Source organism: Phyllopteryx taeniolatus, chromosome 4, assembly GCF_024500385.1.
Source record: "Phyllopteryx taeniolatus isolate TA_2022b chromosome 4, UOR_Ptae_1.2, whole genome shotgun sequence".
NCBI lineage: Eukaryota > Metazoa > Chordata > Actinopteri > Syngnathiformes > Syngnathidae > Phyllopteryx > Phyllopteryx taeniolatus.
Window position 1 is genome coordinate 3,335,665 of NC_084505.1, and position 27,545 is coordinate 3,363,209.

The 27,545-nt window shown below is 40.9% G+C and overlaps 1 protein-coding gene across 6 annotated transcripts in view; it reads left to right on the forward strand.

The window, feature by feature from the left end:
- Window positions 1-12,305, forward strand: part of tenm3 (teneurin transmembrane protein 3) — a 398,597-nt gene extending 386,292 nt beyond the window's left edge. For all 6 annotated transcript variants that reach the window (XM_061772049.1, XM_061772050.1, XM_061772051.1 and 3 more), the window contains 5 exons: window positions 3,984-4,094; window positions 4,601-4,743; window positions 4,850-4,974; window positions 6,469-6,599; window positions 9,886-12,305. In XM_061772049.1, coding sequence (XP_061628033.1) covers window positions 3,984-4,094; window positions 4,601-4,743; window positions 4,850-4,974; window positions 6,469-6,599; window positions 9,886-10,641 — 1,266 coding nt within the window. In that variant the 3' untranslated portion in view covers window positions 10,642-12,305. The remainder of the gene's footprint in view (window positions 1-3,983; window positions 4,095-4,600; window positions 4,744-4,849; window positions 4,975-6,468; window positions 6,600-9,885) is intronic.
- Window positions 12,306-27,545: the final 15,240 nt, after the last annotated feature.

Genomic DNA, 27,545 nt, shown 5'->3' on the forward strand with positions numbered 1-27,545 from the left:
ACATTAAAACAAAAATATTTTATATATAACGAACTCTGACCTCAAGTCAAAGTTCATGTGTGCGTGCGGTCACCTCACCGCTTTCCTGATACAGTGCAGCGGTGTTATCTTACTTGTGCTTTAGCCCCCAAAAAAACATGGCAGAAAAGCAAAAAAGTACTTACAATTTTCACAGTGATTGGGAGGAAGAGTTCTTCTTTACGTCTTTTAAAGAAAAATGTTTGTGTCTTATTTGCGGGACGACTGTTGCAATACCAAAGCAGCACAATGTGGAGAGACACTTCATAACTTGTCACGAAAACTTCAATGCGAACTACCCACCCGGCAGCGCATTAAGGACAGAAAAGGCTCGTTTGTTAAAGGCAGCTTATGACAAACAACGGTGTGAAAAAAAATCACAGAATGCAACCGAAGCCTCGTTCAGAGCTTCACATTTTTTGATAAAAAATAAGAAAGTATTTTCGGATGGGTAGGTTTTCAAAGAAGCTATGATGATTGTTGCTAACACAATGTTCAAAGATGAGAAGCATGGTCCCGATGTCATCTCTGCTCTCACCAATGTCCAACTTGGAGCAAGTACGATGGCTAGACGAGTGTCATCTATGTCGGAGAACTTAACAGAGCAACTGGACCAGGATCTCGCTACGTGCAGGTGGTTTAGCATTCAGTGTGACGAGTCGGTGGACAGCGCCAGCACAGCTCAGCTAATGATATTTATCCGAATGGTGTTTGATGATTATTCTGCAAAAGAAGAACTCCTGCCACTGGAGACAACAACAATGGGAATTGCTTGGTGAAAAGCTTCTTCGTGGAGAAAAAGGTGCCATTAGAGAAGCTGGTGTCGGTGACAACAGCCATGACAGGCCGGCATGCCGGCTTTATTTCGCAATGCAAAGGTGATCCAGACTTCCCGAAATTTCTACACTACCACTGCATCATTCAGCAGCAGGCGATATGCGCAAAAGTGACCGGCTTTGATCATTTGACGACCCCTGTCGTGAAGATAATAAATGGCATCCGCTCCAAACCCAAACAGCACAGGATGTTTCGTGTGCTATTGGAGGAGTTGTCCTGCTCACATGATAAGTGCAGTAAATGCATTTAAAGCAAAGATGAACATTTTTTCGGTGCATTTACAGAGCAAAAAAATGCTGCACTTTCCCTCTGTGCGGTCAGTGTTAGATGGCAATGCTTCTGCACCTGCAGCTTTGGATAAAGTAGTAAACAAGTACTCCCAAATCATAAACAGACTAGGACAGGAATTTAAAGACAAAGACTTGTGGACAAAGAAAAGTACAGGTTGTATGCACAGCAGCTATGAAAATTGCCTGCTTTTTTTCAGACTTTTCCAACATGAACTTTATCAAGAACAAACACACAACACGCCTGACTGATGCACATTTACAAGACTCACTCAGAGTTGCAGTGTCAAATTACACACCAGATTACAACACACTGGTGAGCAGAATGCAGTGCCAGGCCTCCCTCCCACCAACATAAATGAGTAGACAAATCACAGAGACAATATTTGTTTTGAAAACATCATATCAATATTGCATTAAAAATATTGCACAAAATGTTAAAACCTGTTCAGAATGGACTTTATAGCTTGTGAAAAGAAGATGGATGATGTCTTTGTCCTAAAAATGTTACAAATGATCATTTGCACTACAAGGACAGCAGGTGTTCCCCCTGACTTTCAAATATTTGCGAACATAAACATAAATAAAAGTTTCTTGTTTAAACATGTTTTTCTTACCATTATTGTAGAAAATATTTACCATTGATATGTGAGCAGTCTCTTCACATAGTGTTACTACTACTCCTATTCTTTTTATTATGATTACTACTAAATAGTGATCTGTGCAGTTTTATGTCATGTCGGAAGTTTGCCGCGAACAGCTCATGTAGCCCTTCATACTATCGGTGCTCACGAAGTAGCCCTCAGCCTCAAAAAGGTTGGTGACGCCTGTTGTACAGGGATGCAGCAGCCAATCATATTGCAGCGGCACATGTCCTGCAGCCAGTATAATTGGAGCAGGGCGTGTCCTTCCAGGAAAATGCGCTGGATTCCTAATAATGTTGGACGTTCCCTTTCTGGGTTGTCTCAATTGTAATTTGTTTCGTCTTTTGTTAATGTATTTTCTGATATGTAAAATTGTTTTGCCTTTTGTTAATTTGTTTTCTGAAATGTAAGTGTTTTGGGTTTTAATTTGTTTTCTGAAATGTGAAAGTCTTTCACAACTTGTGATATTGTTTTACACTTCCAGGCCACCGTATTGCACAGATAGGTACATGAATATTAAAAAAGAAACAATTTAAGTATCACCTTCAAAATAGATGCTTCAGTGGGAGTCTCTTATTTGGAACATTGAATTTTTAATACCTACACAGACTTGTTTCAAGACTCAGTAAATTAACCCAAAAAAAATATTGTAAATTTGACACACCACAGAGAAAAGTTTTAACAAGTCTGCCAAATTTGAATGCCAAATTTGAATGAATAAAAGTATATAAAATATAATATACTGCAAGTATATAAAATAAGGTTCCAAAATCATGAAAAATAAATCCCGCCCTCCAGCCGCAGGGCTGTGTGGGCGTGTCTGCAGAGTGCGGACCTTCAGCCTTCAATCACCTATGCGTCTGTGCTCTGTGTGGCTCCAGCCTCCCACAAGCTGACTGTCACTGTGTCTATTAAACATTTAACTTTCCCTGATGTGTCACTGTTCTGTGGAGGCGCACACAACACAAAACCAAGTGAGGTGGCGACTTCTTGGACGAGCCAACGCCGTACTATCGAGTTTATTCAATACTAAATTGCTCTCAGTCTTTGCACGTTTTCAGCACTTAAAACATCCATCCATCCATTTTCTGTACCGCTTTATCCTCACAAGGGTCGCAGGCGTGCTGGAGCCTATCCAAGCTATCTTCGGACGAGAGGCGCGGTACACCATGAACTGGTCACCAGCCAATCGCAGGGCACATACAAACAAACAACCATTCGCGCACACATTCACACCTAAGTGCAATTTAGAGTCTTCAATCAACCTACCATGCATGTTATTGGGACGTGGGAGGAAACCGGAGTGTCCGGAGAAAACCCACGCAGGCACGGGGAGAACATGCAAACTCCACACAGGCGGGGCCGGGATTTGAACCCCGGTCCTCAGAACTGTGAGGCAGACGTGCTAACCAATTTTAAACTATTGTATCACCAGTTGCATCACTTGTCCGCCAAAACATTACAGTGTGAACTCTCCTCAGCCCCATCAAACATGTTGACCTGTAACTAGAATGGAGGTTGTGAGCCAATGCCCTCTCCTCCAACAAGAGTGACATCTGACTTCACAAAGGTTCTTGGATGGATTGTGTAAAATCTCCCACATACTGCATACAAATAACAAAATCTTATTATTTTATAGTTATTCCTTTAAAATGGGAACCTTTTTTTTTTCACTCCATAGTTTCATCCATAAAATGTACAGTATGTGCTCATGTGTTACCGTATGATTGCAACATGTTTTGGGTGCTTTTCAGAGGGGAAAAAAATCGGAAAAGAAATGTATAACGTTTCATTAGAATGTTACTTTTTCTAGTCAGTGCTTACTGCTTGGCTTATTGTTTTTGGATTTAGCCAGCTCCCCTCCAGTAACAATAAATAGATATAATGACCATACAGAATATGTATTAGAAAGCAAGGTAGGAGATGTTTTTTGGGGGGAGAATCAAATTAATACATTGTTAAAATAGATGCTGTCTAAGTGTACTGTAATTGCTGTAGCATCAGGAGAACTACAATCAATTAGGTCGGCATTACATCTCAAAACTTCACTTTTAAGTCGTTCAATTGTGATTAACCATAGCATTTTTTTTAAATTGTATGCATTGTAACAGTACGTATAATAAAAATATTTATTGCACAAGGCCACATCTTGGCTATAAACATTTGAAATTGTTCATACAAAATGTTTATTGCACAGGGCCACGTTTTTGCGATGGAAATCAGCAGTGGAGAAGAGTTTTATATTGCATGTGATAACACTGGGACCCCGTTGGCTGTCTTCAGCAACAATGGACTCTTACTTAAGCAGGTATGCGCAGTCTCTTACACACTGGCCATCTGAGCCACTACTTCCCCAGCTTTTTCCCTGCTCCCTGTCCTGTGTGTAGTAAATAAGTGGGGGTTGAATTCGACCTAGGAACTTGTCAGCATCCAACGTAATATCAGAGGCGTAACCACAGCCACAACCACCATGTGATGTTTCACACCCGAGACTCTCTGCCCTTTGTGTTGAAAGCAATTGTTGGTGTCACGCTGACTTTGCAAGGCATCTAATTATGTAAATGGGCCAACAAACGTCAACTATGTCCAAAGCACACACGTCCTGGCAATAAGCCGCTTTGGTGGGACTTGTCTGAAAGGGACAGGCAAATAAATCCCGGCTCTCCTCTTATGCCTCTGATGCGCCAATTTGCAAAGAATTGAGTGTGAAAGCAGCTTGTATTTGCTTGGGACATAATGAATAAATTTTAAAAAACATGTTTGTGTGCAGTATATCGCTGCTAATATTAAAAATGACACAAGGCCTATGTGCAGGTGCAGTACACGGCGTATGGCGAGATTTATTTTGATTCAAACCCAGATTTTGTGCTGGTTATTGGTTTCCATGGAGGCTTGTATGATCGTCTGACACGATTACTACATTTTGGAGATAGAGACTATGACATCCCCGCCGGGAGGTAAGTTGTTCACTCTTCTTCACTTTGTTCTGAGAACGAGATGTGATTCTACTTTACATAACCACTTTGTCAGTGATTTGTCTAACCCTGATGTGTTGTCATGAAGGTGGACAACCCCTGACATCAGCACATGGACCAGGGTTGGGAAAGACCCTCAGCCTTTTAATCTGTACATGTTCCAAGGCAACAACCCCATCAGCAAAATACATCAAGTCAAAGAATATGTGACAGGTAACACTGAAATATACAGTACAGTTAAGCCTAAAATGGAAATTTGATTTGCACATATAGTGGATAGAAACTAGGATATGAAAAATGTTCTCAGTCATTTTGCAGCCAGTCAGTTTTACAGAAACGCACTAAACGTTTATTGCTATAATTGCTTCATGGGTTTTCCAGACCGTGATTATGTAACTTAAAATGGGTTATATGCTGCAAGGGCTTACATAGACGCATTACGCTAGAGTTTTAGTGATTTAGGACACATTTTTGTGTTTGTGTTGAGAAATATTTAACAACCATACAACCTTGGAAAAAAAATCTAATCCCACTACTAGTAGAAAGAACTTTAATATTGGAATTTTATGCTAACGATTTCTTGACAATATTTATTTACAGAACTGTATATAGAGTGACGAAACACTCATTTTAGCGTTTTTGTAATGGCTTGCAAATTGTTGGTAAAGCTTTAATGATACTCTTGATATGAACTTCTAAAAAATGACTAAACAATAATCTAATCTGTAACCATTGATTATGCACTAAACAGGAACTTTAAATACTGTAGAAGCAAGCCTTTTCAGAAAATTGTAAACAGACCTTGAAAGATTGTTTGGTGTTAAAAAAACAAACAAAACAGACAAACAAAAAACAACTGTTGTCATATATGCTAAAACTGTTATTAAAACGATGTTTTTCCAAAAAACAAATATGCCTTTAATTTAATTTTAATTATTATATGACAACCGGTAGGGTTGGGCATCGAGAATCAAGAACCGATTGGAATTGGGACTTCTGCCGGAATCGTTCAAATTTAAAATTTCCGGTTCCCAGGGCGATGCCTCCAGTCCTCTGACCCGAAAGAAGCAGGTGGCAAAAACCTACGAAGACATGCATGTGTCCAATGACGGACGGCGAACAAGTGTGCCTTAACTTTGTTAAAATAAATGACCAGTTGCCTCAGTGCAACACTTGGAATAAGATTATATTGTGCAAAGGAGGTTTTCGCGATGTATAGAAGTCTGACACGCTCCCTCCCGCTCCGAGCTTCAGCCTACACCGCGTTGAACTTCAGTGAAGTCAACTCTGTCATGTGGGAGAGTGTGAAACAATAAAATATGTCGATGCCAACATTGAGGCAGCTAATGAATATGACGTAATAAGCAGTTATATTTTACCGTCCAACCAACCATTATAAAATGTCGTATCAGAGTTAACAAACCCATCAATTGATTCGAGCCACAGAAAGCAAGCTGTATGAATGAAATAATTCTGCGGTTGTGTTGTGTCTTGTATGATTGCTGTGATATTGCAGTGTTGTTGGACAAGTGAGAAAAAATATTGTCTTAGATTATAACAAGAGGAGCAGAACTAACGATGATAACTATTTGGTATGTACAGCTAGGGCTTCACAGTGGTACTGTAAAAAATAATACAGGAAGATTTTAACCTTGTGTGTGTGTGTGTGTGTGTGTGTGTGTGTTTTTATCTGCTCTGTCTCTTGAGATGTCAACATCTGGTTGGTCACGTTTGGATTCCATCTACACAACGCAATTCCAGGATTCCCAATTCCAAAATTTGATTTGACACAGCCATCGCTGGAGATGAAAAAAAGTCAACTGTGGGATGACCTGCCTGTGAGTCACATTCACATGCCTTCATAACAATTATTGTCTTATCCAAACTACACATCATACCCATAGCATATACACAGAAATCAACATTTCACAGCTGTTTAGAACATTGTTTCACTGTTAATTCAAATTGTGACGTTTTATAAAATTAGAATTATCATGACTGTTCATGGACAAGTATTCAGCTGAATTTAATTCGAACACTCAATTGCAATCTGAACAGTCAACAGATGGGATGGAAAAATTGTTTCTCATTTCAAAAAATGCATCCAATTCAGACAAAGACAATACTTAATGTATAATATCAGCTTGGTGAATATTTACTGTAATACAGAGACAATAACAGGCAAGAGCAGAGGTATTAGCTAGTGTCTGAAACCAAGTGAATGTAAATACACAATGAAATCAAGAGACAATTGAAATGTGGGGAAATGCGCTAAAGTGGACTGTGGAGTTGGCATAATGAGAGAGGAAACGAGGTGGGATGAGGCACCCGGAAAGACCAGTCATTCTTCCCCTCACATTTTTTGTTTTGTCCTCCTCCTTACACTGGGGCTGTTTGTAGATGGAAAATTTCACTTACACACAGCCTGAACGACAGTAATTAATGAGAGGGTCTCAATTTCAATTCCATTTTGAACGCGAGATCAATTACAAATTAGAAGAAAAAAAACAAAGGTGGAGAAAAGATCAGCACACATTAAATTTTTATTAAGGAAAGAATGACAGGGAGCTGTGTACTTATTGGAAGGTTTTTCAAGGATAAATTCACTGGATTCATTTGTGCTGCTTTGAAGACCACAGTAATTCACACACTCTCTTAAGGTTACCAGACTCTCACAGACCTTGTCTTGGAGAGTAACAAATGTTACATATCTCAAGTTATTTGAGGCTTAACACTGATAGTATATGGTACACTACCATGATGTTCTACAGTTGATTTTTTTTCCCCCCAGCTCTACAGTGCTACAGGGAATTATACTTTTAATACACTCACGACATTCGGATGAAATTTCAGGATCAATCTAAAATGCACAATAACCTTTACAGGTAAACTTAATTTGACTTTTTCTAAACTTTTGAATGCATATGTCTAACTGTACAATATATAGCAATATTGTTATATGTACTAACAATATTTCCATACATCTATATGAATCAATACATTTCCTGGTACAATTCAATTTGGTATTCAAAACAACCTCTTAACTCATTTAGTGCCAGCCATTTTCAAAAAATAAAACCCCCCGGGTGCCGGCGATTTTTGAGACTTTTGAACGACTTTTAAAGGCTTACAGAATATTTTGTTCGATGATTATATTCATACCAAATTAAAGGATGAACTCTCTTCTTTCAGCAGCAAAAAAATAAAAAAATAAAATAAAGCTAGATCCTGCCATTTTCCATTCTTTAGTTATGTGCAGTGAAACAGGTGAGTTTTACGAATTTTTGGTCGCGTCTCAGATTATGGAGATATTACCTTTTTGTGAAAAGCAGCATTTATGCAACCGTAACTTCGATGCTTGTATATGTTTTTGCTCCGTGTTTTCATTGCATAATCCAGCTAAAACAACATTTAGGAATGGCTTTTGATTGCAAAATAATCATGTATTTAACTATATAATGCGCTGTGGGTGACGCAAACTCACCGGATATCATGTCAGTCATGACGCTTCATGTTGTTTCCTGGCTGTTGACATGGCGAAAGGTATCCTCGTCATCTCAGTTATAACACATTTCTGACACAAACACACAATTGTGCTAACTACCACAATACATATTCTGCAAATGCTTTACATATACTTTTGTCTCTGAGGGTGAAAATGCTTCAGCTCGTCTGACTTCCAGCCTGTCCACGCCGCTCAACAGTGCATGTCAGGCTCTACAGCAGGGGTGTCAAACTAATTTTTGTTGCGGGCCATTATGACTGTAAAACCATATCAATGTTTAATCACCTCATCATATTATTACACATAGACAACAAATTGATGGATAACTAGTTTAGAAATTAGAAGTCAAGGATAATGGTTTGTTCAACTATTGTTCAAGTAACTGTAAAAGGGGTTTGGAGGCAAAACATGCTTACAATAGTTCATTACTATTTATTACATATGAATATTAAACAAAACTTTGGAACAGATTTTAGCAAGAATCATGGAAGTTGACACATGATTTGCTTTCGCATTTCACATAAAATGATGTGCCGGGCCGGATCTGGCCCCCGGGCCTTGATTTTGACACCAGTGCTCTAGCGGGATGTGTGTCAAATGATAGTGCATCACTGCCCTCTGCTGGCGGTTTTGCGATTAGTTGGCTGTTGAAACTTTGTGGCGAGGTACTTCAAAGTGTCCACTACCACTTCCCCTGAAGAAAGAGAAACTACGTATTATTACGTGTTTGGCACCCGATAGATTGGTTTAATACGTGTTAGGAACTAAATTAGTTAGTCATGCTGTTCACAGGCGTGGGTTTTCTCCGGGCTCTCCGATTTCCTCCCACATCCCAAAAACATGCATGGTAGGTTAATTGACAACTCTAAATTGGCCGTAAGTGTGAATGTGAGTGAGAATGGTTGTTTGTTTGTATGTGCCCTGCGATTGGCTGGCTACCAGTTCAGGGTGTACCCCAACTCCTGCCCGATGATAGCTGGGATAGGCTCCAGCACGCCCGCGACCCTAGTGAGGAGAAGCGGCTCAGAAAATGGATGGCTGGATGGATGGATGCTGTTCACAGTTTGACATCAGGGGACCAAGACAATACCAATTGATCAGCAGTCCCTTGCCATTGCGAGGCTTCAAACAAGATGTTCTCAAAGGGAAGTGCCCACTGAGCTTAGCGTGTCAGTGTCATCAGCAGGTTGCAAAAGAGAGTGACAGAGACGCGAATAATCACAGTAGAGCTTAGAAGTCGACGACGGCCTTAGAAATTTTCATCAATCAAATACCTGTGAATTTTGCAAGGTCTGCCCCCTTAGTTTGAGAACAGCAAGATGTGCAAAAAGTACTGAAACATTCAACAGTTGGCATTTTCTTTCGAAAGCTTAGAGAAAGTCAAAATAAAGTTCACCTGGAAAGGGCATAGTGCATTTCACGTTAATTCTTCAATTTCAACCGAAAGTTTTAAATTGTTAGTGTTAGTGTGTGAAGTTAGTGTACAATACAGTTTAATGTTTTGTCAATGCAACAACTCATCCCCTAACCCATTCTATGAAGCTACAGTGTTTTATTCATGTGCATGTAAGTGTTTCAAGTAAAATCAAACTTAACTTCCTATTTTTTATCTATCACAGTCTATCTCAGGTGTCCAGCAGGAGGTGACTCGGCAGTCTCGGGCCTTCCTGTCTTTCGAGCGAATGCCAGAAATCCAGCTAAGCCGACGACATACAGACCATGCAAAACCATGGCTCTGGTTTGCGACAGTCAAGTCTCTAATTGGGAAAGGAGTGATGCTTGCTGTTATCCAAGGCCGCGTGGTGACCAGTGCTCTCAACATTGCCAATGAGGACTGCATCAAAGTGGCTGCAGTCCTAAACAATGCATTTTATCTAGAGGATCTGCATTTTACAGTGGAAGGACGGGACACCCATTATTTCATCAAGACTAGCCTGCCCGAGAACGATCTCAGTGCACTGCGGCTCACCTCGGGACATAAATCATTGGAAAATGGTGTGAATGTGACGGTGTCACAGTCTACAACAGTGATGAATGGCCGAACACGGCGCTTCGCTGATGTGGAGCTGCAGTATGGCGCTCTGGCACTCCACGTGCGTTATGGGACAACGCTGGATGAGGAGAAGGCACGAGTCCTGGAGCATGCGAGGCAGAGGGCGTTGACAAGTGCCTGGACCCGCGAACAGCAGCGCGTGAGAGATGGCGAGGAGGGAGTTCGGCTGTGGACAGAGGGAGAGAAAAGGCAACTACTGAGCAGTGGGAAGGTTTTGGGTTACGACGGTTATTACGTATTGTCCGTAGAGCAGTACCCGGAGCTAGCTGACAGTGCTAACAACATCCAGTTCTTACGACAGAGCGAGATAGGGAGGAGGTAACAGGGTGTATTTGTACACCGAGGGCTGTCGGAGACTCCAAAAAGATGAAAAATAAATTCAATTTTAGCAAAAATGGATGTCACAGACTGAACTGTCTTCAGAGTCAAAGATTGACATCTGAAGAGGTCCATGTTTGCAAATATATTTTTCTCTGAGGACAACTCAGGCGTTACGAAGATGATCAAACAATCAGGTCAATATAACTGATATGAAACAAAGAAAAATCTGATTTAAATTATAAGAAACAAGAAAACCAAGAAAACCTTCAGTATATTGACCAATGCCTTTTTCTTTCATTCATTCTTTCTTTCTTTGAATTGCCTTTGAACAGCATATGCATGCATTGGCCCACCCTCTCACTCGGTCTCTCTGGAAGGCGGGGTGGGGCTATCCTGAATGCTTTATGTCATGCTGTCAAAGCTGTGATTACAGTGGGAAGTAAAAACTAGTTTAGGATAGCCAACTGAGCATTTCAACTTCTATCACGGCTACATCAGTCGCTAAGCATTTCAACAGTTCTGAACTGTCTGAGCAGTAAACATAAATGTCTGTGGATCCCTAGCAGATGTTGCCAGTATCATTTAACCATGGAGCCAGATGTAACTTTCACTGTTGGTTTTTGACCCCCATGGTCTAGAAGGAGCTTTTGTTATTTCATGGCTGGAGCAATCGAACGGAACTGTTGTAGACTTTCTCCGAGAGAATGGCACATAAAAGGACTGATTTGTACGACGGACAATAAAGGATAGTCTGAATATTTTGGTTTGTATTATATTGAAACATTGTATTGCATTTGCTTTGGAAAACAAGGGGTACATAAAAATGAAAAGTGTTTACATACTATTACAGATACCACTACGACTATTACTCCAACTTACACCACAGGAACGGACTATGATCTTAACCCAACAAAATGGGACATTTTTAATTCTTTTTTTTCTTTGTTATTGATATCTATGATCTGTTTGGTCAGTTTACATGAACTCCTCCGCATCCCCTCTAAATCAACAGATCCTTTCAGAAGATGGGATAGTGCCATGGCAGTTTATGGTTCTCTTTGGATGGACCATGTGTGAGTCCAGTTTGTTCAGTGGTTCTGTACAACACTGATCCCCTTATAAGTCCAAGAGTCCTACAATTCTGCAAAATGTGACTCAGTCATATAATGCGTACAACTTGTGCTTTTATCGGTCAAAGTTTGTAGTATTGCTTGCAATAGAAATATGTTGTCTTGGCTTTTGGGGGCAGGGGGAGTATTGCTGTGAGTAGGAACTATTGTTGCTTCTCTCAACATTTTTGCTTGTCTCTTTAAGAGGAGAGTGTATCGCCATCATTGACTAATAGTAATAAATCAAGAATTGGTGTGTATGTTTTTCCATGACTGTGTCGGTCTTTGTTCTCTTAGGGAGTTTTCCTTGTGTGTTTGTTTTTAAGGGTAGGATCTGAATCTGAATCATTTTAAGGAGCATAAACTTAGAGCATTTACAGGGAACATATGCCACTATTGTTTTTGTTTTCCACAAACAATTGACAAGTTGAAGTGTAACAGGTTCATCTTTTTGTTGAAGGTTGAGAAATTCCACTTATCTGTACAACAATACTAGTCTCTGAAAATAATTTATGTACAGTGTTTCTACAGTAAACAATAAAATCTTTGAAACTCATTTCTTTGTTGTTGATTTTGTTTATTTTCAGCTCGTCTTTGTTTGTCATACTGATTGTCATTTATGAAAATGCTGCAACCCAACATCATGGTTTTTCCATCCACCGGAGTACCATGCTGCCAATGCTGCCAGTGTCACTACAATGACGAAGATTTGACTTTAGTATGATTTTTTTTTTTTTTTACAATTTAAAAGTTAATTAATTAATTAAAAGGTATTTTGCTAAATTGTCCATGACCAGCTTTGCTCAAAATACTTCAAGAATTAAAGCATATTGTATCCTCTTAAAAGCAATCTGATTTGATGGGGTGGTTCCGTCTAATGCCACTACCTCTAAAACTCTGTTCTGCTAAAGGTTTTGTCCTAAGAAGGAACTTTCTCTTACCAACGTCAACAAAGTGCTCGCTCATGTGGGATTCTGTTGGTTTTGGAGTGTGGTTCTCGACCTGCCCCCATATTAAAACAGTTCCTTTTTGTGAATTAAATACAATAGCCATCCATTTATTTTCTGTACCGCTTGTCCTCATTGAGTAGTGGCTAAGCTAGTGCCTATCCTAGGGTACATAGCAAAATAATCAAATTTATGGAAAAATATAGTCTTCAGTGAACCTTTTTTTTTTTTAATGTGGGCATAACACATACTACCTGGAGAAAACCCACGCAAGCACAGGTAGAACATGCAAACTCCACACAGGGCAATATACGAACCCTGAGCTTCTCGACTGTTTGGAAAATAGTAAAAAAAAAAAAAACGAGACACGCTGCTACTCTTGCAGGTATAAACTTCCATTGATTGAGTCGGAGGACTTGTGCATTTGCTTCAGTCTCTATAGCTACCCATAAAATGTAATTTACAAACCAAGACGAAGACGCATGGGGTCATTTGGACATCCATCCATCTATTTACTTTACCGCTTATCCACACTAGGGTCGCAGGCTGCTGGAGCCTACAAACAACCATTCACACTCACATTCAAACCTACGGGCAATTTAGAGTCCTCAATCAACCTACCACGCATGTTTTTGGGATGTGGGAGAAAACCCACCCAGGCACGGGGAGAACATGCAAATTCCACAAAGGCGGGGCTGGGATTTGAACCCCGGTCCCCAGAACTGTGAGGCAGATGTGCCAACCAGTCGTCCACCGTGCCGGCCTCATTTGGACATAGAAGGAAATAAATTTATAAAGGATGGAAGAAAAATATAAACAGTGGTCGAACATCTATTAAACATCAGTTTAATCTGTGATATGGTTACTCTACAAATGTGCGTATCCACAGGCAAATTTTTTAATTCTAAATTAAGTGATGGAGACAGACTAGAAAAAAAATCAGCTGAAACATGCAATAAATCACCTCAGCAATTATAAATATTGGAAGTGAGTATGAAGACCATCCACAAGTACAGTTTTGTAGTATATCTGTTTAATTCAACTTTGTTTTGTTATCTATGTACATTCCCCTCTAAAAATATTGGAATAGCAAGGCCAATTCCTTTGTTTTTGTTGTATACTGAAGACCTTTGGGTTTCAGCTCAAAAGATGACTATGAGACAAAAGATGAGAATTCCGGCTTTTATTTCATGGTATTTACATCTAGATGAGTTAAACAACTCAGGACAAAGCACCTTTTGTTTGAAGTCACCCACTTTTCAAGTGAGCAAAAGTATAGGAACATGTGACTGATGAGTCTTTCTAGTTGTTCAGGTGTTGCCTTTTAGATTGATTGCTTAAACATTAGATAGTGCTTGTTTTTGGCTTTGGGTTTCACCTGTGAAAACTGCATTTGCTGTTAAGCAAACATGAAGACCAGAAAGCTTTCTGTGGGAGAGAAGCAAACCATTGTGAAGCTGAGAGAAGAGGGAAAATCGATCAGAGCTCTTGTACAAACATTGGGCAAAGCCAATACAACAATTTGGAATGTGCTGAAAAAGAAAGAAACTACTGGTGTACTGAGCAACAGACATCAAACACAACAGTTGATGACAGAAACATTGTGAGAGCTGTGAAGAAACACCCAAAGACAACAGTCAGTGACATCACTTCCAACCTCCACAGGGCAGGGGTGAAGGCATCACAATCCACTCTTTGAAGAAGACTGAGAGAAGAAATATACAGGCCATACCACAAAATACAAACCACTCATCAGCAAAAAGAATCGGAAGGCCAGATTGGATTTTGCAAAGAAGTATAGAGATGAGCCACAAACGTTTTGGAACAAAGTTTTATTGACTGATGATTTGACCATCAATTTTCTGTACCGCTTATCCTCAGTAGGGTCGCGGGCGTGCTGCAGCCTATCCCAGCTATCTTCGGGCGAGAGGCGGGGTACACACTGAACCGGTCGCCAGCCAATCGCAGGGCACAAACAAACAAACAACCTTTCGAAGGTCGTCGTCAACTTCTAAGCTCTACTGTGATTCTTCGGTCTCTGTCACTCTCTTTTGCAACCTGCTGATGACACTGACACGCTAAGCTCAGTGGGCACTTCCCTTTGAGAACATCTTGTTTGAAGCCTTGCAATGGCAAGGGACTGCTGATCAATTGGTATTGTCTTGGTCCCCTGATGTCAAACTGTGAACAGCATCCATCCATCCATTTTCTGAGCCGCTTCTCCCCACTAGGGTCGCGGGCGTGCTGGAGCCTATCCCAGCTGTCATCGGGCAGGAGGCGGGGTACACCCTGAACTGGTTGCCAGCCAATCGCAGGGCACATACAAACAAACAACCATTTCCACTCACATTCAGACCTACAGGCAATTTAGAGTCATCAATCAACTTACCACACGTTTTTGGGATGTGGGAGGAAACCGGAGTACCCGAAGAAAATCCACGCAGGCACGGGGAAAACATGCAAACTCCACACAGGCGGGGCCAGGATTTGAACCCCGGTGCTCAGAACTGTGAGGCAGATGTGCTAACCAGTCGTCCACGAAGCATCATGGCCACTTCGAAGTAGTGGAGGCGGCCATTAAGCCAAAGATCGAATTGCACGCAGTGCATGGAAACTGTGACTTGAAAGAGAAGTGTGAAAAAGTGGAGAGAAAAAACTCAATAATCCAATTAATGTGTGCACATAAAACCAGCCGCGTACCAAGCGACATGACCGAACGCAACTCAACTAGTTTTCATTAGTTGCCGACCGCCTGCAAGTAGTTTGGCTGTGATTCCAAATGTTGAATCATGAGTAAATGGCATCACAGTTGCACAGATGTGAGAAAGAAAATGGCCAGTCAAAATGCCAGGCTATATCATATCATATCATCTTTCACAATGAAAATGACTCTTGGGGGTACCTATCAAGATCCAGTCATCTGTCGCTACAGTATATATGTTGTTGTGTTTGCAATGAAAATAGACAACAATGGACAGAAAAAATTATCAGAAGACCTTCAAGTACCTTCTAAAAAGCTTTAATAGCTAACTGACTCTGAAGAACCCTGCAACATAAAATAGATTATCTGATAACTTTATTATATAATTCATTCTAACTTCTCCCCATCCTTTAGCAGAGAAGCAACTTAAGTTCTTTCTCTTTTGCAGCAGTAGCCTTAAACGGAGCTACCTCACACTGACTGGTCAATTAGGTTACGTCAACCAGGATATTCTTTCAGTTGGGATTTGATTCACATTAGATAATGAAAAAACTGAACTCGCACACGAATGTTCTGCCTGCACCAAGGACTGTAGTAGCCTGGAGGGAGAAGACAGGATAGTTGCTGATTTTAAAATGTTAACGTGACATTACACAACAGAGCACATCTGAGAACCATTGAATCGGTGAACCATTGTATACTAAAATTTTCCTGGAATGTGTTTGATCAAATCGTAAACATTCTTTCCTCAATGTTTCCAAGTAATTCTTCATCATCATCCTTTTGATTTATACACAAGTATGTTTAAGTTCTGACTTAACATTTGCAATTCACACTCACATTCGCAGCTACAGTCAATTTAGACTCAGCAGGGGTGTCAAACTCCTTTGTCTGCGGGCCACATTCACCCCAATTTGATCTCAAGTGGGCCAGAGTAGTACATTTGTTGCTTTGCAACAATGCAAAACTTTTCGCCATTGTTTTGGTTTCAATAATTACAAGTACATTCAGAAAATATTCACATTTATTGATCATTATCTTGCTGCAAATTATATGAGCAATCTGAAATTTTTAACAAATACGGTTGCTATTTCAAGATTATCATTAATTTGTAAGCCTCAGTTATCCATATTTTGTAAATGTCTACATAAAAATACATACCCAAAATAAATATCAAACCAACCTCTTTTGAAGTGAAGCTTTTGAGTGAATTTAAATTTTTTTTTTTGCAAAATTCAATGTCTTCAAATATTTCCCACAGGAGGTATTTATTTTTACAGAACGGTAGTGAAACGGTGGCACAGCATTTTATATTGGTGTGCTCCTGAAAAGCCATCGTTTAGCCTTCACAAGTATATCAGTCATTTAGTTGTTGTCAGGCCGCCCCCGAGTGGACAATATTAGCAACAACAGTTCCTTTTGATTGGAAAAACAGAAGCAAACGTGTTCCCTCCATCCCCGTGGGCCAGATTGGACCCCAAAAACAGTCCGGTTCTGGCCCACACATTTGACAACCCCGATTTAGGGTCTTCAAATCCATGAGTGTTTTTTGGAATGTGTACCTGTGTGAAAACTCTCCCACGCAGGCACAGTGACCCCAGAACTGTGAGGCAGATGTGCCAACCAGTCACCCAACATGCCACCCACACAATATGATTGATTAAATGTATCTCAGCACACCACTCAATTTAATAAAAACTGGGAAAGTCTTCAGTCTCATCTTAAAAGCTGTGACATGAATTGGAATTTACACAGTGTACAGAGGCAGTAATACTTTGACAAAGCACGTAACCGGGTTCTTTAACAAACCTACATTCAGAGAAATGTATTTTTTTTCTTTCTCCAGTAAAGAGAAGTTCTCGACTGTCACTTCATCCACCACTTCCTATGAAGTTGTTGTGCTCTTGTCACAAGGCCGTAGGCTTTCTTCCCCTGCAAAGAAGCGATGGGTGTTACATCAGACTTGTCCTTGCCCTTGATGAATGATCGACCTAGGCTGACGAGCTCCATCCACCAATCGAGTACATGTTGGCCATTGGCTGTGTAGGAGCCAGCCCTTGACAGGTCTTGTGTTTTGTCCTGCAAGGTGACATGACACCCACTTCACCAGTGTAATGCCGGTTTATACACCACCCACCTGTCCATGTGGCAGATAGTACTAGGTTACAGTGTTACCAGTAGCAGACAAAGTCTGGTCTGACATAAACTTACCTGTACTTCCACGTCAACGATTCTGATGATGATGAAGAATTAATGTCGCATTGTAGTGCGGTGTAAAACAAACCTTTGACAGGACAGCAAAGTCCAAGAGTTCGAGCGATGGTGGAGACGCTCCTGTGGCAGCCTGTGCTTGTGTGAAATGCCATCACTTTGTAGTGATTTGGAAAGTTTACGTTTGATATAGATCATATATATTCACCCTCTCCATGCACCCATTCCCATAAAGATAAGTTTGAGTGCAGCTGGACAAAGCTAATTGTGTGAGAATGTTGTGGGAATGAGAGGGGTGTATTTCTTTTCTTTTTTCTTTTCTTCTCTGTCTCTTTCACATCTGTATAACGAAGGTGATTCTTGGCTTGTGCTTCAGTAAGGGGTAACAACTCATGATGACTTGTACCTTTTTCTCTCTTTCATTCTTTCTTTTTCTTTCTTTCTTGTAATAAAACCCCACAAAGACAGGTTTCCCTCCTTGCTCATTCTCTCAGAAAAAGATTTGCCAAAACAGTTGGTGTCAGAAGTGGGATCCTAGGATTGATCGCAATTCCAGGGGACCCTGGGAGTGATTGATCATCCAGGATCAACACACGAGTCCTGCCTCCACCCAAAGAATTAAAGACGGAGTGGGGGCTGGCAGGGCTCTGGATGTCGGCTGTCACCTCAGGACCCAAACGGACCTGTTGTCCTCCAAACAAAGAATTACAGAAAGGAAAATTTTAATTCCTTGAAAATTGGACCATTTCATTGGCATACTGTATTTGAAACAATCTTGTCTTTGTATTAAGTGGTACAGGTAATTACTCTCCCCACATTCCACTGTAAGGTTCGGGTCCTTAAAGTCCGGATTAAAGGCCAGGTTATAAAGTCCCCTGGTTCGAGGCCAGGGGTCAGGGGTTCGAGACCCCGTCAATGAGGGGTTCGAGTCCCCGACAATTTCGAAGATGTTTGAATATTGTAAAACAGCGCTTCTAACAAGTACTGGAAATGGGAAGTGGGAAGAGGAAAAAAGAATTACCGATGTATACGTCCCCTGGGTTGTTTGAGTAAGAGCAAAAAAAATGAAGGGTTAAGGATTTAGCAGAAATTGAGAAAAATGTCAAATGTGGTTGACATGTTAGATTTAGATGTGAATAGTAACAGAAGCTTTCTCAAAAGAACTACCTGTTGGGCAAGTTACTGATAACTGTGTATTAACTAATTATATTATATATAAGTATTGTCTAATCTATCCAAGTTGGCCTCGGGGAGGATGTTAGGTTGTGGTTGTGAGCTGGGTTCCTCAGTGGCCTCCACAAATCAATCAAATCAACTACCCTATGACAAAGACCATAGAGAATGCAATTTGGAAGACCAATAACACAACCGTCTCCTGTGACCCACAGTACGGCCCTTCACACACAGCACTTCTGTGGTCCCCTCCTCACACAGCCTGCTGCAGTATCTCACAAGAGCAGGCGCCTTCCTCCCACACCGCCTTGGCCTTGCGGAAGACACTCAATGACAGCAAAGCATTTGAGGAGGCCGAGGATACTGCACACAGGAAGGGACGCAGAGGGGTAGAAGATGGTTCCATTGTGGAAAGAAGGGACACTGGATAGACATTGGACCAGAGACCTTCTGAAGTAAAAAAAAAAGGGCTTTTGCACTCATAGTGGCAATTTATGGTAGGGGACCCAGTTCGTCCGACCTCTGGCTGACTCCTGGCAGCCCCAAACACAGAGCGACGCTTAACTGGTGATATACAGCCCCAATTCCAATGAAGTTGGGAAGTTGCTCAGTCATTCACAAGCAAAGAAGGGGCGAGGTTCACCTCTTTGTGAACAAGTGCATGAGAAAATCGTCGAACAGTTTAAGGACAATGTTCCTCAACGTACAATTGCAAGGAATTTAGGGATTTCATCATCTACGGTCCCAAATATCATCATAAGTTTCAGAGAATCTGGAGCAATCACTGCATGTAAGCGGCAAGGCCGAAAACCAACATTGAATGGCCGTGACCTTCGATCCCTCAGGCGGCACTGTGTCAAAAACCGACATCAATGTGTAAAAGATATGCCACATGGGCTCAGGAACACTTCAGAAAACCAATGTCAGTAAATACAGTTCGGCGCTACATCCGTAAGTGCAACTTGAAACTCTGCTATGCAAAGCAAAAGCGATTTATCAACAACACCCAGAAACACCGCCGGCTTCTCTGGGCCGGAGCTCATCTAAGATGGACTGATGCAAAGTGGAAAGTGTTCTGTGATCCGACGAGTCCACATTACAAATTGTTTTTGGAAATTGTGGACGTCGTGTCCTCCGGGCCAAAGAGGAAAAGAACCATCCGGATTGTTATGGACGCAAAGTTCAAATGTTTGCATGTTCTCCCCGTGCCTGCGTGGGTTTTCTCCGGGCACTCCGGTTTCCTCCCACATCCCAAAAACATGCATTAATCGGAGACTCTAAATTGCCCGCAGGCATGACTGTGAGTGCGAATGGTTGTTTGTTTCTATGTGCCCTGCGATTGGCTGGCAACCAGTTCAGGGTGTACCCCGCCTCCTGTCCGATGATGGCTGGGATGAGCTCCAGCACGCCCGTGACCCTAGTGAGGAGAAGCGGCTCAGAAAATGGATGGATGGATGGACAACGTCCCAACTTCATTGGAATTGGGGTTGTACATTAAAAGGCATCACATATTAAATGTCAGAATAAAAGTTAATAAGTTATCTCATGTTTACTCTAGGCACGGTGGCCGACTGGTTAGAGCGTCAGCCTCACAGTTCTGAGGAGCGGGGTTCAATCCCCGGTCCCGCCTGTGTGGAGTTTGCATGTTCTCCCCGTGCCTGCGTGGGTTTTCTCCGGGCACTCCGGTTTCCTCCCACATCCCAAAAACATGCATTAATTGGGGACTCTAAATTGCCCGTAGGCATGACTGTGAGTGCGAATGGTTGTTTGTTCCTATGTGCCCTGCGATTGGCTGGCAACCAGTTCAGGGTGTACCCCGCCTCCTGCCCGATGATAGCTGGGATAGGCTCCAGCATGCCTGCGACCCTAGTGAGGAGAAGCGGCTCAGAAAATGGATGGATGGATGTTTACTCTAATTCTATTTCAAAGCATGCATTTAGCAGTATAATGTTGATTGAGTATAATTTTGATTGTATCGTGTGTATTGAAGTTGTCTGTGAGTCTGTTTACATGTTGCTGCTATGCGCTCCCCCAACTTTATAGCAGCAACAGCTGTGTAACTAGGAACCGCCCTAAGAAAATAAAAAGAGAGGGATCGACAGAGTGTGTTCAGAGCGGTAGGAGTTTGTAAACTGCAAACAACTCTTAGCGTTCTCCTCGCGAGTATATAATAAATAATAAAGCGCTTGTGTGACTGAGAAGTGAATGAATGGAGATAAAATAACACTAGGTATTTATCTCATATAAAACAGTGGGATTGTAAACAGCAGACTGGGGTGGATGCAAAGGCAAGAATTCGCCACCTGAATTGGTTGAAGTGAGAATTACCACAACAGAAAAATTTTAGTTGCTGTCCTACTGATAAGAAACCAGTTTTTAGAACATCGTAGGTGTTGACAAACTGGAGCAAATTCTCTAAAATGGGGAATGAAAGTAGTAAAATAAAACCCAGGGATACACTGCAGTGTAAAGATTGGAAGTTCATTTAAAAAAAAAAGAAAAAAACGATCCTGATAAAATTCAATATTTAGACACATGGATAACTGAACACGGCTTTAATGGTTAGTTAAATACACAAAAGATAGCCGCGTTGCAGGAATCAATCATAAAAAGAAAAAAAAAAGAAAAAAAGAAAAACCTTAAAAAAATGAAGGAAAATGGTTTTGAGGAAACAGAATACTGGATGAGAATTTGAGAGAGAGAACGGAAAGAGAATGTAGACAACATAAGAAAGGAAAAGAATGTGAAAAGAAAGACAGAGAATGTGTAGAGAAGGAAAAAGAACAATTAATGTTCCATAGAAAGAAGAATGAAGAATTGTTGAAATAAGTGAAAACGGGGGAGGTGTAACTGCCCCCCTTTATCCTAAATTACCACCGCCTCCACATTAGAAGGACTGACACCACATAAAGCAGACATAAACCAGTTTGTTGAGGAAATGGAAAATTTAAGGCAATCATATAACTTAAATGATGCAAAAGTCCAACAAGTGTGGATGACGGCCATGGGTCCAGATTGGCATAATATTAGAGGACCATGGAATCCAAGACATGCAAATGGGATTTTGGCCCATGATAGTCGCAAATTGGGACAACGGGTGCAAGGATTAATTAACAGAGCAACCCAGCATTTCAGACAGAGAGCAAATTACACTGAAATAGCAAGAGTAAAACAAAAGGATGATGAGCCTTTTGAGGAATACAGAGTAAGAATGACAACTGTGAAACATTGTTTGGAAGGCCTTATAAACTACCTCAATTTAAGAACCAATGGGAAACAAATGATGAAGCTAATTTAGCTGACTACATGCGTAAAATGTTAGAAAAACAACAAGCACAAAAACAAGGTGGTGAAGATCCTTTTGTCTCCCAGCAGGATGCCAAACTAGTGGAGCCGGGAGACTGGGTTCTTGTAAGAAGTGTGAAGAAGAAACAGTGGTACACAGCTAAGTGGCAAGGCCCATTTCAAGTATTGTTGACAACCCCCACAGCTGTAAAAATAGCAGAAAGGTCAACTTGGATTCATTTGACACATTGTAAAAAGGTCATTGTGGTTTAAAAGTCTGACAAGGGAGGTGAGCAAAAGTCTGATAATAGGGTGGTCTCAGACGTTTAGAATCTGGGAAGACCTGAAAGTCAGTGAAGATTTTATAAGACACCAAACTAAAGTAGAGGGGATATTTTAACCAGAATGACCCCTAAGTGTTTAAAATCAGCTATTGGGTGTTGGATGTCAACGCTATCTGTTATTTTGATTTTTATGTTAGTATGGTATTTGTGGGAACCACCCAAGGTTAAACAAACGGACCATAAAGTAACCACTAAACCACTCTTACACGGGGTTAGACATAGTAGCGGACAGTGAGGAACACCAATTCCTGTCATTCCCTGGATAGTCTCATGGGCATATAATAATTGAATTAGGGTAACTATAGCACCAAACACAACGACTAAATTGAGGCTCCAAATTACTAATTTAAAGGGATTTGCAAACACCAAACAGATAACTGGAAAAGGTTATGAGACGTTTTGGTGGTACCTTACAGGACATGTATTAGATTTGAGTTGGAATTACATGTATGAGTTGGGACAGCGTGTTTCCTGTGACTAGAGTTGATAAGCACAAACCTATGTTTTCCACAAAAGGTCTGGGAGTAAACAAGGGTGTTTATTGCAGTATAGTATAAAGTGTAAATCAGATAAGGGTGTAGGAGTTTATTGCAGGAAAGATCCCACCAGGGTGCATGTGGAGGCCACGGAGAACAGAGAGGAGGTGGCTGCGAGGAGCCACTGTGGACATAAGATGCAAGACCGCGCCTGGAGCTAGCAGCAAATGGTCATCATTCTACAGGACAATGAGGACGTCAGATGGGACCTGGACCAATCAGATGACGACGATTCTATACTTCCTCTTTGAAACATTGTATAAGTCTGGGGCAAGAACATATAGCTTTGATCAGTCTGCGCTGTCTTTGCTGAGGCAAGGATAAGCGTAGCTGCTGACCCAGAGCTCTGTAAAATGTATAGACTCCTCTGTCAGGTATAAATTGGTTGACTTTTAACACGTCGTAATAATTGTAGCTCTTTCACGAAAACGAACACGCATGGAACCTCGAGATTAATAGGTGATTATAAAATTCAGGTTCGTACAGTATCAATAGTGGTAGAAATTAACTTCAATCCGTAGCCAAGAGGGGACATCTGCTGGTGGTGTGGAAATGCTAGACTATTTGATAAATTGCAAAAGAATGTAACAGGTCTGTGCTCTAGTGACCTTGTTGTTACCGGTATCGGCACATCCTATGTCTGTACAAGAATTAACAGCTAGTTTATCCACTGTCATGCCAGAACATTGGCGACGTCAGAGAAAAGAGTAGCAGATTGGCAGGGCCAAAATGATCCAACATACATTGATGCCGTTGGTGTTCCCCATGGTGTTTCAAGTGAGTACAAATTCGAGTATCAAATAGCTGCAGGATTTGAGTCCTCGATCTGTTGGTGGTGTACAACCAACAAAAATGTAGACAGAATCAACTACATCCATTACAATGTGAAAATATTGGGCAATTGGACGCTGAGTGGGTTTGAATCTGTACATGAATAGCTATCAGTCACATCACTTATGGCATTCCAAAACAGGGTAGCTGTTGACATGTTGTTGGCTGAGAGGAGGAGTATGTGCTATGTTCAGGAGAACAATGCTGCACATTCATTCCCAACAACACAGCTACGGATGGCAGTCTCACCGAGGCCATAGAGGGACTCCGAACCCTTAATGGTAAAATGAAGGAACACTCTGGTGTTGACACCTCCATGTGGAACTCCTGGATGAATGCCTTTGGAAAATACAAAGCCGTGGTGTCCTCAATTTTGGTATCAATCGCTGTTTTTACAGCAATTTAGACCTTGTGTGGATGATGTTGTATTCCTTGTCTGCGTTCTCTCATTAATCGATTGATAACAACAGTAATCTCACCCATGGAGTACCAGATGGCTCAAATGTATCATTTACTTGGTCCTGATCCTGAAGATAATGACAGTAATGAAGATAATGACGTGTATTATGACCTGTCTGATTTATTTCTAGATCCAGGTGGCTATTAATAAAGATTAACATTGCCTCTGAGTGTAAAAGTATGTGTTTTCATAAAAGTGATCCTACAGTCGAAAATCTAATTGAAGTGACTGATGTAAGGTGATGTGAGAATTTGAGCAAATATGTGATAAACAGGAGGGAAATGTCAGAATATAAATTATCTCATGTTTACTCTAATCCTATTTCAAAGCATGCATTTAGCAGTATAATGCTGATTGTATCATGTGTATTGAAGTTGTCTGTGAGTCTGTTTACATGTTGCTGCTATGTGCTCCCCCAACTTTATAACAGCTGTGTAACTAGGAACCGCCCTAAGAAAATAAAAAGAGAGGGATCGACAGACTGTGTTCAGAGCGGTAGGAGTTTGTAAACTGCGAACAACTCTTAGCGTTCTCCTCGCGAGCATATAAACCATCTCTTGTCTTCCTTCCTTATTTATTAAGTGTTCTAGGTTGTTTGAACCTGACATTAACACACAACAGTATCGTCAGTAATCAGGTATCAACATGTAGATATAAAATAATATTGTATCAAGAATTTTCCACCTCCAATTATTTTGCAATAAACCATGTTAAACGCATTTTTTGTGGTTTTTGACCAGTGCCGAAGTGTGACATTTTAGCAGTCATCAACGGAAATAGGCACAGTGTGGAAAATATCGACAAAATCATGCAACCACTTCGCCAATGTCTGCTAAAAGGGTGCGCCTACCACTCAACAGAAGCTAATGACATTCCACGGCGAGATTTCTTAGAGGCACTTATGAGAAGCTCGTAACTTTGTCGGTCAAAACGTGTTACGACCAAGCGGCCACTCAATTTCATAACTGTGAACAAACAACGACCATTTTACTACAGCTATTTGGAATTGATGCAATAATCTCCCAAAAAATCATAGAAGGATCAATCAATTGCTTCAGAAGGAGTAGGAGACAATATTGACTTACATTTTTAAGTGTCGGTCATATTTTCGTTCGAGCGACTTGGACAAAATAACAAAAACGGTCGACTATTTTGCGACATCGATCACCCGGAACCATTTTCGCCTTATATACGACCAGTATACGGCAGCATTTGAGCTTGATGGGAACGTGGAGGGGCCGGTAGAACCTGGTAAGTGTTTTCAAGAAAATTATGTCAAAATGTTACAAGCTTCAATCGCAAAAGGTCAAGTTACTAGCAATGATGAAAAGCGAGTTTGTATAGAATTAGATGGTTTCTTGTTTGATTTGTTGAAGGAGAAATGATTGGTGAATTTCGACCGTTTTCTAACTAGGTTTTCTCTCCTGACTGCACTGCTGACTCACTGGTAATTGTGACGAGTCACAGCAGTGTTGAGGATGTGGCCATGACTACGCGCATACGTTAATCCTTATTATTAAACTTGGATTCGGTTCCGATTATAAAGGCCTCCTGTCAAGCTTCAAGTTGATGGTCTAACTGTGAAGGGTATCATACCAAGTAAGGAAACTGATATTGAAAAATTCACTAGTCCTACTAAGTTCTGATATCCACTGAATTCATTCACTTATACCCGTTAGAATTCAGGTCCTTCATTTTCCATGTTGTATTTTTAGTCAATGTTACACACATCTATATTTGCCCAAAGTACATTTTTTTACTTGATACTTTGCGGTGCATTAACAAGTTGAACATAAATTGGTTTGTGAACCTACTCTAACCCTAGTATTTGTTTGAAAAATTCCCAAGGTTTTCATACAATAAACAGCTTTCCATGTTCATATCTAGAGTCAGTGTTACAAGCGACCACTGGTCAAATAATGGTCATATTAAGTAAACTATGTATGTTTTTATCCCATGAATCCCTAAATGTAACTGGTATACTGCAAAGAAATTTTAATAACATATTTTCAACAAAATGATTCAAGTTTCTTAAAATTTTTTTACGTCACAAATGATGTTCCGCCTCAGTGGAATGAGCCGTATATCACATTTTAGTTTTATATAACCTTTGCATGTTTTATTGTTCTATAGCTCTTGGCACAGTACTTCTGTGTGTCGTTGCAAATGTGCTCAGGACTGTTTTGACGACTCCGTTTTTCTCTTCCTTTCTCATCCTCTCAATCACCCAGTCCCATAAAGATAAGTTTGAGTGCAGCTGGACAAAGCTACGTAATTTTGAGAGAATGTTGTGGGAATGAGAGGGGTGTATTTCTTCTTTTTTCCTTTTCTTCTCCATCTTTCTCACTTCTGTATAATGAAAGTGATTCTTGACTTGCGCTTCAGTAATGAGTAACACCAAAAGGTAGAAGTCATCACTTCTACCTTTTCCTCTCATTGTAAAGATCTCTCCCTTTCTTGTCATAAAAACCCACAAAGACTGGTTCTTTACTCATTATGTCAGAAAAAGAGGTAGGCCAAGGATCGTAGTAGGCTAGGGCTTTCGGTGTGTACTGACCTGAAACCGCTGGATCAACGCAATGACAAGACAAAATGGTGGTCGTGGATAGGTTTATCGATGCTCTGCTTATCAGAAAATCAGGACAAAAACAGCCCAATTGTCTTCATCCGTGTACCTGAGTGCCTTAAGTGTTTTGACAGTGAGAATGAGCTTCATCATTCATTCTCTATCTGTACAGTTTATCCTCACGCAGGTCCCGGGTGTGGTGGAGCTTATCCCGAGGTGGGGTACACTCTGCTGGTTGCCATTTGGTAGAGGGGGTCATCCAGTGACCGAAGGGTCACCTGATCGAATCTGGCTCCAACTGTCTGTTGTCCAAGTTTCCTTGGTAAGACAATGAACCTTAATTTGCTCCCGGTGGGGCTGGCAGTGTCTTGTATGAATGTGTGCATTAATGGGTGAATGTGACACTCCGTAAAGCACTTTGGGCACCATACGGTGTAGATAAAGCGCTATATAAGCGCAGTCCATTTACCATTTGTTGATTACAATTGTCTGGGCCGAGGTTATTTTCTGCATGATCAAATGTCTTACCTGCCGCATAGACAAAAGTTTTTAAGTGTGTGCGTTGAACTTCTGCCCACATTGATGGCTGTTTCCACAGTCAAAGAAATCCCATCATTCTCATGTAAACCTCAAGACTTGTCATTTGTTTTGTTGTTTTCAAAGTCTGTGAAGGTGCTGGCCCAAAAAAGGGGCCAAAACTGGAGGCATAATCCATTATTCATGACATCTAGTCTTCCACACT